Source organism: Marmota monax, unplaced genomic scaffold (assembly GCF_021218885.2).
Source record: "Marmota monax isolate L192 unplaced genomic scaffold, Marmota_monax_Labrador192_F-V1.1 WCK01_AAM20220418_F8-fsc00333, whole genome shotgun sequence".
NCBI lineage: Eukaryota > Metazoa > Chordata > Mammalia > Rodentia > Sciuridae > Marmota > Marmota monax.
The window spans coordinates 436561-448764 of record NW_026694397.1 but is presented as its reverse complement, the minus strand read 5'-3'; the positions used below and the strand labels follow the sequence as shown (position 1 = coordinate 448764).

General features: G+C 35.9%; 1 protein-coding gene across 2 annotated transcripts in view; it reads right to left on the bottom strand.

Moving 5' to 3' along the window:
- Positions 1 to 260: 260 nt before the first annotated feature.
- Positions 261 to 12204, bottom strand: part of Slc9a6 (solute carrier family 9 member A6) — a 64834-nt gene continuing 52890 nt past the window's right edge. For both annotated transcript variants that reach the window (XM_046468138.2, XM_046468136.2), the window contains 2 exons: positions 6560 to 6665; positions 261 to 2965 (listed from right to left, as the gene is read on the bottom strand). In XM_046468138.2, the coding sequence (XP_046324094.1) occupies positions 2693 to 2965; positions 6560 to 6665 (379 nt within the window). In that variant the 3' untranslated portion in view covers positions 261 to 2692. The remainder of the gene's footprint in view (positions 2966 to 6559; positions 6666 to 12204) is intronic.

Here is a 12204-nt window from a genome sequence, read left to right as displayed (position 1 = left end):
GGCCACAAATCAATGTAATGGAATTTGACCACTTTGACTCATATTTCTTAAATGGCCCAACTGTGACCATAAGCAAATACACCCACCCATACACATAAGCACCAAGAATTTGCCACCCTGTAAGTTAAGTTGTTAGGTTTGTTTTTAAAACATAAGTCTTCCCCCGTTTTCAGTCTGTGTGTGTGTGTGTGTGTGTGTGTAGAAAAATAAATGAAGTCAGCACTCTTTACATCTCACTAGAATAAGCTGTGACTCAAATATGGTGAGTGGTTATTTGCAAGGCTATAATTTCTTTAATGACAGATTTTCCTAAAAGAAACCACTATAACATTTGTCCAAGTACTCCAAGGGAAAACAAAAAAAAATACATGAAGATTAAAAGTCTATTATTTTAACAGCACATTGCCAAACACAGACAACTAGGATAAATGCCAAGAGACCTTTAAAAATAACTTTAAAAGATGCAACGTTCAAGTCAATCAAACATGTAGGTTCCACAAACAACAGAAAAACAGGTCCAAGAACAGTTCTACTTGTGCATGATGGTAACTCAGACTGTACTTCATCAAAGTTCATCCAGGCGTTTCAATTCAATGGGTGTCTGAGCAGAAATGTTTGCTCTTCTTTGTGTGGAGATGTGTACACAGACTTGAGAAGAAAAATCTTCCAGAGGCTGATGATGTAAGCACAGCAGGCTTGGTTCCCCTTTGATAAAGTACTGAAGGCAGATTTAGTGGACTCAAGCTTTATCAGTTCCCCTAATGAGAAGTCTTATGCATGCTGAAACAGACAAGTTACGGAATTTATCATGCTAAGTATTTACAGCCATGTTCATAAAGTGAGCTCAGTAACCTGACAATAAAAAAGGTAGTTGTTAAATTATTGTATAACCTTTTATAACTTGAATAACTCTGTGGGAAGATGATGCTGACATACAAAGCCCCTCAAACATACATCAACAAGAAATTATTTACTAGACGAAGAGGCACACATCATATAAAACATACACTTCACAGGAGGGGTTCCTGCATAGCAGGAAAGTTGCTACCACTACATAACAAATGGCTATGCCAACAGTCAAGGCTGCCACTAGAGGGTACAATATTAGAATTCCCTTAAAATCTCAAGGAGTGTTTACAATAGCACAGAACTCTTTTGGAGAATAAGTACATGTTTTGTTTGGATGAATAGTTTTCAGTGGAAAATTTGAACATCATGTACGTACATCAATTTTCTAATTGGGTAAGATTTAAGGCAATGCTACTCAGACCTGAGGAAAAAATCCACAAAAGTTTATATTTTTCTTCAGAATTATTAATAGGTCAGAATCAACATCAAAAAGTATTCCCCTTTCAAGTATTCATTGTACCTATAAGTATTTTCAGCATTACAAAATAGAATTCACTTTCATACTATGAATATGAAATGGGAAATTGTTCTGTGCTCTTCCTTGAAAACTGTGGAAAAAAATACATGGCAGCTTAGGTGTTTAATATTAAAAAGTAACATGACAATGAAGACAACTATACCCACTGCACACAAAGGAGCCTCCTTACAATAAATGCTCCAGAGCATTGCAATTCTCTTATGACTGCCTTTGGTGTAGTATGGGATGTTCATGAATTCATAAATTAACTTTTAACATCAACTACAGACTAACAAATGACAATTAGATACAGTAAGTTTAAAAATTTTACATTTTGCTCCTGTTCGGCTGCTAAAGAGCAGCAATTTAAATTGATATAAAAACTTGTGACAACAAAGCTTGCTATACAGATAAAGTACATAATCAAAAATTAAGCAGCAATTAAATTTCTTATTTAAACTTATCTGGTATAGAATATTTACATATTTGGGAAGAGAGACCTCTAACACCATTTACTCCCTTCTTGCCCTCTGTCCCCTCTCCACCTGCCCCAGCCCCTCCAAATCTAAATCAAGTGCCCTGAACTATATACACCTGTACTTTGGCTAAGCCAGCTGGATGCAACTCCACGGTCTTGGCCTAGAGGAAAAGAAATAAGGTCTTGGAGGTCATTTGCAGCCTTCTTTTGAAACACCAGTGTATTGTAGTTAATGAATCTGTTCTTTCACAGAAAGGGTGGGGGGCAGCCCCATACTTCACTCCAACTTCACTCTGCAACCTGAGTGGGGCAAGATCAAAATGTCATCAGCTCCTTACACCACAATAGGCCACAAGAGAAAAGGGAAAGAAAAAGGTCATGACAAAGGCAGCAGCAATCAACAAAAGCGTCCCAACAAAGGAACCTCTCCTCCCTGGGTTCACTAGGAAATAACACTTCCCTCCTTCTTCTCCCCCCCCACCCAACCACACACACACAAATTAATTCACATCACAAGAACTTGGTACTCCTGCTAAGTGTCAGGTAAATAGAGTAAATCCATCACTTTTTATACTTTAACTGAGACATAAAGCTAACAGAACACACATCACTGTGAAAGTAATTTTCTAAAACAGATCCAGCCTACATAGTGCAGCCAGCAAAACTTAAAAGAATAGTTTGTTTACAATCTGCCTTGTACAGGATAGTTATATTCTTTCTATGCCATATAAATAGCATTTATATAGCTTACACATTCAGAGACATGCACTAGGACTTTTTAGGTAGTACAAATTTCTTCACAATCACATGTGCAAATTTTACAAATCACTAAGTGAATATTAATAAGCTTAGGCTGGGCTGTGTCTCGTATCCTCTAATGAATTTAATGCGGGTTCAGAATCATCCATAGGCAGAACCAGGCGTGTCCCGCGAATGACCAGCTCGTGGTCCCCAAATGCAAGCTCACGATCCAGGGCATCTTCAGAACTGTTGCCCAAGAATCTCCTAGGGGCACTAGATGTTGTCGATTCAGTGGTCACAGTGGAATCCCCATATGTCAAGCTGATATCACCATCATTGAGAATAAGATCAGAGTCATCATCCTTCAATTGTTCTTGGTTCTAAATGCAAATAAAATAAAATTTAGAATTGTTAAGAAATTAAAGAATCATTTCCAGTAGGAGAATTTTTAAACATTCCCTATTTAAAACTCTTCAGTGGCCCAATGCCCTCAAGATAAGGTTTAAATGTCCCTACAATGCCTTAAAAGACAGTGTGACTTGGGAGCTGGGGCTGTGGTTCAGCAAAAGCACACTTGCCTGGTATGTGTGAGGCACTGGGTTCGATCCTCAGCACCACATATAAATAAATAAAATAAAGGTCCATCAACAACTAAAAAAAAAAAGGACAGTGTGACTTGTCCCCTTCAGCCTTATCTTCTGACACAACCTGCATCTCATACCCCAACAACCCCAATGTATATAGTGCTGCCAGTTGCCCAGATGTCTCCCAAGTTTCTCTTACCTCCACATCATTCTACATGTTGTCCTCTCTGCCCACTTCATGTGACTAGCATTTATTTATAATTTTCTCCTGGAAGTCATCCTTGATCTTCCAGGTCTATGTTAGGTGTCCCTCCTGTGTGCTTTTACAGCATCCCATTCCTGGACCCCTTCCCTGAAATAGCACTTGCTCTTTCACATATTGGTCTGCCATCAAGGGTCTTAGGGTCTAGGGTGAGAGGGGGAGGAGCACACTGATAAACACATGGTTATGATAAAAGACTTGATGCTATCTAGTCCAACCACCTCACACAGAAATACGAAATCCTCACTGCATACTTGTCTCCCAGCTCCATAAGCTCTGGTTATAATGGAAAGTTTGTGGCAAAATAGCATACTTAATAAAGTTCTACAAGAGGAAAAAGAAATCAAGAATGTGTAGTCCCATTTTGGTAAATAAAAAACATGTGTACACACAGAAAAATCTGGAATGGTATTCAACATTAACTCTGTAAAAACAGAGTTACTAGTGAGTTTTATTTTCTTTATATGTTCCTATACTGTTGGACACTGGCTGTTGCCAGGAATTTCCCAAACAACTAAGATAAACAAATGTGGATTGAAAAATATTATCAATAGCTACCAACTAAACCAAATCCCTTTTCCCTATCCCCTAATGTAGTTATAAGTAATTATAAGTTTAACTAGTTTCTGTCACTTAATACAACAATACTCACAACAAAGGGTTTTAGCTCCTTTACAGGACAGCACAGGCTCTTTGGCACTTCCTAATGTTTTCATTAAGTTTGAGGTCTAGGGAAATATCTACCAAATTTTAAAATGTTGACCCAGCAATTTTATCTTTAAAAGCAATTCTATATATTTTCATATCCTTGAGTAAACTGGCATGTAAAAGAATATATAAAAATATATTTGCTGTAAGTATTATTTGTAATAGCAAAAAAAGAAGAAACTTAAATGTCTATGGGAGACTGAATTAATCAATTTAGTATAGCTACAAATGGAATACTATATATTCATAAAAAAAGAGAAGGTAACAGCTCTAATGTACCTAATGAAAAGCCATCAATGATGTAGCAGCAATTGAAAAAAGCAAGTAGTGGGACAGTACACCTATTACAACCCCACGTGTATAAAACAAAGCTACACACACATATAAGTGTATATAGATAGAGCTGGATGTAGCTTAGCGTTAGAACGGTTGCCTAACATGTGTGAAGCCCTGAGTTTAATCCCCAACACTGCAAAACACTGAATAAATTAAACATTTAGAAAAAAAAATATATCAGAAAGTATCTACAGTAAACCTTTAATAAAGACTGTTTCTAAGGAATTAGGTAGGAGGAAAATGAATTCTTTCACTTTGTACATTCCACAGTTTAAATATTTAGCCATGAGCATATTGATTTAATAACTTACAGAAGTAATTAGCAGGTTGGGGTTGTGGCTCAGTGTTACAGCACTTGCCTAGAATGTGAGGCACTGGATTAGATTCTCAGCACCACATATAAATAAACAAATAAAATAATGGTCCATTGACAACTAAAAAAAACATATAAAAAAGTGATTAACAACAAAAATATATTAAAACAACAAGTTTTATGGCTATAATGGGTTAAATTTTATTCCCCCAAAAAGATACTGATGACCTAACCCTTGGTACCTATGAATATGACCTTGTTTGGAAACAGGATCATATTTAGAAATAAGGTGGGCCCTGATCCAATGACGCTTATCCTTATGAAATTTGGATACAGATTGGTGCATATGGGAAGACATCATGTGGAGATGAAAGCTGAGAGTAAAGTGATGTATCTGTAAGTGATGGAATGCCATAGACAGCCCGCAAAGCAAAGCACAAGAGAGAGGCCTAGAGGGAACCAGTCCTGCCCTTACCTTGACTTTAGACTTCTAATCTCAAGAACTCTTAAGGTATGTCTATCATTTAAGCCATTCAATGTGTGGTACTTTGTTACAGTGGCCCCAGAAACTCCTATAGTGGTGTATCACGTTTTCTTATAGTCCACAGGACACACAGTTGTTGTGGACCTTTGGATTCTTGGTGATGGCAAGAGGGATGGTAGCCAAACCTCACTGCCTGAACCAACAAAGCAGGCTGACACTTCTATACAGAATCAAATGGGCTACCAGGGCACAGCAGAAATGGACAATGCTTGAGAGGGGAGTCCAGGCAATGTAGGAGAGAGATAAAGCAACATGGGGTGTTCTTCCCACTCTGCCAGCAGTCTGTCAAAAATATGCACTCACTCTAAACAAAGCCATAGGGTACTCCCACTCCCACCACCCAACCTGGCCCAGGTGCCACCCCCATGCTGTCTACTTCATCCCACCCATTTCCATTTCTGCTTTGCCATGCCACAAAGGAAGCTGCGAGCAACTGGAGGGTACATGTCTACACTGCTTCCCTACAGCTTCCCCTTTCTCCACTCAAGGTCCTGGGTGTTGTGTCTGAGTAGTCAAAAACGGTAGGCTTTGTTGATAGGAGAGCCCATTGGATGCCACAGATTATTTCTGAATGGATGGTTTAGAAACAAAGATTTAAATAACAAAAGTTAAAATGTTCACATTGCAAAAATAGTGGCTATTTAGCATATCTCTCACTTTTTTCTTAGTTGGGATATTTACCAAATCACCAATCATATGCTGGTCTGCATAAATGCAGAATCTAGATTCTGTCTAGATCTGTCCCTGCCTTCCAACAATGTGAACACAGGGCAGAAAAACCTTCTCAGATATCCAAAAGTTGGTAGGTATGAAACAAAACATCTGTTGCATTTCAGGAGCAGCATCAAAATTGTTTTAAAATTCTCTCAACATAACTGTGGCAACCCTAACACGCAGACAAAAACATACATTTAGTGCTAAACTTGGGCCACATTACTACCAAAAAATGAAAGCTGGCATGGGAATAGAATGACGTAGCAACATCACCTAAGTAAGATGAGATAAATTCTATATCTGTTATCAAATGATATTTGAAAGGCCATAAATTATATTTGTAGATTTCAGTGTATTTTTTGGTTGAGCAAAGTATGCTTAAATTTCTTCTGAGGGATTTTATACTTCAAAGGCCAAAAACTAAACCAAAATAAAACAAAACCAGAAACCCACCCATAAAGCAGCTAAATTAAACTTGCTAAACAGTTCAGTTGGTGGATAAAAATCACTTACTTCATAAGCCTGGGGACTGGTTAGGCACCTGGCGATGGGCCCGCAGCAGGTGGGGAGTGTGGTGGTGAGAGGAGGCCCACTATGAGTCAGCAGGGGCTTCAGGTAGCTGTGAGTGGTTAAGGAAGGGCTGCGCTTTTTCCACACATTCAAAAAACAACTCAGTTGATGACAGTTATTATCACAGTATACTAACCATCGACCACTTCGGAGGTTAACAAAGGGCTTTCACATATGCAATCTCATGTTGTCATCACATGATGACAGTGAGAAAGCAAAGGGAGACCTTTTTATCATTTCTATTTCACAGATAAGAAAACTGAGGCTCAGAGAGGTCAAGGACTTGCCTAAGTCACACAATTAAGAAAATAGAAACTGATCTACTAATCAAAATTGGCCTGATTTCCAATTATGTGACCATTCCACTACATCATATTACTTTTCTGATTTTACCAAAAGTAAAAGGAACATAAGGTCACTCTAAATTTGGCACTGAAGGAAGCAAGGGAGAAAATAAAGAATGATAATTTTCAGAGAGGAGATTAAATATTTTAATAGTACACAAGTAATAAAAATGTTTTTAATAATTTACTGTGGATTCAAGTGGCCTCCTGAACGCTCTAAGTTGAACTTCAGTATCAGGTTGAATCTTTTCCTGTAAAGAGGTAATGAAAGTCAATTCCTAAGACATTTAAATAAACTATGTATAACGAGCGCCTCTACTATAAACCCTCATTTCAACAGATAAAAACAGATTGATAATATATGATACTCAGAAGAAAAAGAGGGAATCACAAGAAAAAGGAGGGAGAAAGGATACAGACATATATATCATATTCCCCACATGCTTTTTTTTGTGCTACTGGGGATTCAAACCCAGGGCCTCACAATTGCTACGCAAGTGTTCTACCACTGAGCTGGATCTGCAGGCCCCCATTTTCCCCATATTCTAAAATGAGAACATGGATTGGAGATATAGCTCAGTGGTAGACTTCTTACCCAGCATGCACAAAGCCCTGAGCTTGATCCCTAGCACTCCAGGGGTTGGGGCGGGGGAAGAATATGAAGCTAAGATAGTTCTTAATTAAAAATGGGAAAGTTAGGGGCTGGGGTTGTGGCTCAGCAGTGCAGCACTTGCCTAGCACATACGGGGCACTGGGTTCGACCCTTAGCACCACATAAATAAATTAATTAAATAAAGGTATTGTGTCCAATTGCAACTGAAAAAATATTTTAAAAAATGGGAAAGTCAGACAAAATTTTGATTTGCCATATTACTAAATTCTAAGTAAAGATTACATTTTCAACATAAATATACTTTATAAAATATCTGGCCACACAAAGCCAATGAAAAAACTAGAATGATAAATTCTACTAGTACATTAGGTATAGAAATGACTAAGTCTGTATCCAATGGCACTGAATAGGATACTATTAAGGCTAGCAAGTTGTGGTGTTACACTCTCTATGAATAAATTCCTTAGGAGAATTTGCCAAAAGAATAAAAACAAGAAGAACTTGCCAAATAATTTTGACAAAAGAATCAAGAAAATCTGAATAGTCTTCTATTAAAAGATAAAAAAACCATCCCATATGAAAAGAAAGAGGCCCAAATAACTTCAATGTTAAAATCTTCCCAGCATTTAAGGAAGATACATCACCAATCTCCTTCAGAGAACAGAAAAAGAACAAATACTCCCCAACTTATTTTATAAGGTCAGCATAATATTGCTATAGAAACCTAATAAAGAACATTACAATTTTAAAAATCACAAGCCAATATCTCCCACAAAAGCAGACACAAAATACTAACAAATTAAATCCAATGACATACACAAAAGGTAACATATCACAACCAAGTAGGATTTTTTTCCAGCAAAGCAAGAATGATTTTATATTCAAACAATTGATCAATGCAAATCAGCACAATGACACAGGTTAAAGGAGAAAAAAAATCATGTCATCAACTAATGCAGGAAAAACATAAATAATACTCAACGTCTATTCATGATAAAATTCTCAGAAAACTAGAAATAAAAGGAAATATTCTTAATTTCCTAAAGGTTATTTCCAAAAACCTATACCAACATCATACTTCATGGTATAATACTGAAAAATTTCTCCCTGAGATCAGGAATAAGACAAGAATGTCATTATCACCACTCACCTTCAGCTTTGAGCTGTAGAGGTCCAGCCAATGTATTAAGACTTAAAGAAGAAATACAAGGGCATAAAGAATACAAATAACAATAAATACTGGAGAGGATGTGGAGAAAAAGAAACTTTTAAACTGTTGGTGGGGCCATAAATTAATACAAACACTATGAAAATCAGTATGGAAGTTTCTAAAAAGACTAGGCACTAGACTCACCTATACCAATCCTTGGTATTTATCTTAAAGAATTAAAAATCACCATACTATAGTGATTAGTGCATACCCATGTTTATAACAGCACAACTAACAAAAGCCAAAAAATGGAATCAGCCTAGGTTGGATACAGAAAATATGGCCTACATACACAATGGAGTTTTACTTAGTCATAAAGAAAAATGAAATTACGTCATTTGCAAGAAAATTGATGAAATTTGAGAACATTATATTAAGCAAAAAAAAAAGCTAAACTCAGAAGGGCAAGGGTTATATATGCTTTCTCTCATATGTGGAAGCTAGAGAGGGAAAGGGAAAAGAAAGGTGAAGGGATTACATGAAAACTAAAGGGGGATAAGTAGAATAGAGGAAAGATACAGAAGGTATGGGGAAAAAAAGAAATACAGGCCAAATATACTGTTATATTTTGTGCATGTACAAATGTATAACAGCAAATTGCAGCATTATGTACAACTATAATGCACAATGTAGAAAAATAACAAAAAAAAGAAATACAAGAGCTTATAAAATAAAAAATAACACATCATTATTCATAGATCACTCAAATCGTGTATGCAGAAAACCAAAAAGAATCTACAACCCACTAGAAACTGTAAGTGAACTTTAGTAAGACAGCTGGACATAGGATCAATACATAAAATCCAATTATATGTATAACAATAACAAACAGAAAATGAAACAAATACCATTTGCAATAGCATCAAAAGCATCAAATACTAGAAAAAGGGGAGATATGCTGTGTTCGTGAATTGGAAGTCTCACATTGCTAAGATATCATTTCTTTCCAGTAGGTTTTTTTTTTTTTTGCTTATTTTTAGCAAGACACAAAATGTATAAATTGACCAGATATTTCTAAAATTTAAAGGAAAATGCAAGGGACCTAAAATAGCTAAAGCAGTACTAGAGAAGAATGAACCTACATTTACTCTACAGTAATTAAAAAGTGTAATTGATATAAAAATAGAGAATAGAAAGTCCAGAAATTGGCCCCTACTTATATGGCCAAGTGATTTACAACAAGGATTCCACTGCAATTTAATGGGAGTAATGATGGTATTTTTAAAAATATTTTTTAGTTGTAGATAGACACAATATCTTTATTTTTATGTGGTGCTGAGGATCAAACCCAGGGCCTCATGTGTGCAAGGCAAGTGCTCTACCACTGAGCTACAACCCCAGTCCAGTAATCATTGGTATTTTTAATAAATGGTGCTAGATCATTTGGATATCCATATTGGAAAAAAAAATGTAGATATTAACCATAAGCACCTCGCACTACAAGTAAATATTAATTTGTGCTAGGCATGGTGACACATGCCTATAAATCCCAGTTACTTGGGAGGCTGAGGCAGGAGAATGGCAATTTCAAGGCCAGTCTTGGCAACTTAGAGAGACCCTGTCACAAAGCAAAATAAAAAGGCTGCCAATATAGCTGGGGATTGAACCCAGGGCTTTGTATATACTAGGCACTGCAAAAAAAATAATTTGTGATGGATCAAAGACCTAAAGATGATGCTAAAACAGTCACACTTTTAGAAGAAAATGGGAAATATATATTCATAACCTTAGGACAAAAAACACTAGCCACAAAAGAAAATACTACTACAATGGACTTCATTAAAATGCAGAACTTCTGTTCTTCAAAAGACAGGATCCAAAAAATGAAAAGGTATGCTACAGATTAAAAAGACATAATCCATAAAATCATCAATAAACTTAATTCAGGAATTTAAAAGAACAATAAGTAAATAGGAAAGAGAAAAGACAAAGATATCTAAAAGATGTACAAAAACCATCTGAAAGGATGCTTTTCCTGGGTATCAGAGAGAAATGCAAAGTAAACTACTGGATATATCACTATATACTCAGCAAAATGGCTAAAATTCAAAAGGCTGATAAACACCAAGTTCAAGCAAAGAAGTGAAACAACCAGAACTCCCTTAACTTGTTATTGGGGGTAACGATGAATTTATCAAATTGGTTACAACCACACTGGTTGAAAACACTCCAGAAAACTGGTTGGCAGTATGGATTAAAGCTAAACATATATTTGCCCCAAATTCTACTTTTCGGTATACACCCAAAAGAAGTGAGTGCTTATATCCACCAAAAATATACATATATTCTAAAATATTAATTTTATTTGTTATGGCCAAAAGCATTTTCAAATGTTTATTAACAGTAGGATGGTTAAAAACAATACAAAAATCATATAATATATTCATACCTTGGAACACTACACAGCCATAAAAAGAATGAATCACTGTTATATGCTACAACATAAATAAATTACATGGAAGATACTGAGCAAAGGAAGTAAAACACAAAAGAATACATAATACATGATCCATTTCTGTGGAGATCAAGAACAGATAAAATGTTATTCATGCTGACTAAAGTCAGAATCATGGTTACCCCTTTCTGGGGGTGGCAGGGATGGTGTTACTATAGTAAAGGAACACAGGGAACCTTCTATGGTGCTGGAAATGCTTCTATATAGCTTTATACGGATGGTGGGCACACAGGTGTAGATATAGGTCAAAATTCATTAAGCTAAACATTTAAGATTCATGTACTTTATTGTATTCCAAGTTATACCACAATTTTAATAAATAATCCAGTTGTACCCAAGAGAACCAAAATCTAGAATGATGAATAATTAATTCTCCCAGGGCACCAGGTATTAACATGACCAGATCTTGTGTAGTACTTAATAGGGTAGTACTGAATCAAACAAGTCTTCATGTTTACTTCTATAAGAATATTTTTATTTATTTATTTATTTATTTATTTTTTTTTTTTTTTAATTTTTTATTGTGGGTTGTTCAAAACATTACAAATTTCTTGACATATCATATTCCACACTTTGATTCTAGTGGGTTATGAACTCCCACCTTCACCCCATACACAGATTGCAGATTCACATCAGTTACACATCCATTGATTTACAAATATAAGAATATTTTTTAAAAAGCTGGTATTCTTTCTGTACATTAAGATCATTTAATTGTTTGTGTATAATGCAGAAAATGTACAAAACAATTTATGCAAAAAATGCTAAAATAATTGTTAAATCAGAGGGATGAAAAGCCCCAAGAGGTATGCAAATGGCTTATATCCAAAATGCTGATAATGGAGCCAAAAGTAATGACATAATCTTTAAACTATTTTAAAGAGCCAGGCTGTCTCCCTCCCTAATGGGAGTCTTAATACCACAGATATGCTTGCATTCTTGTTTCCATACAGTAATTTAATTTTG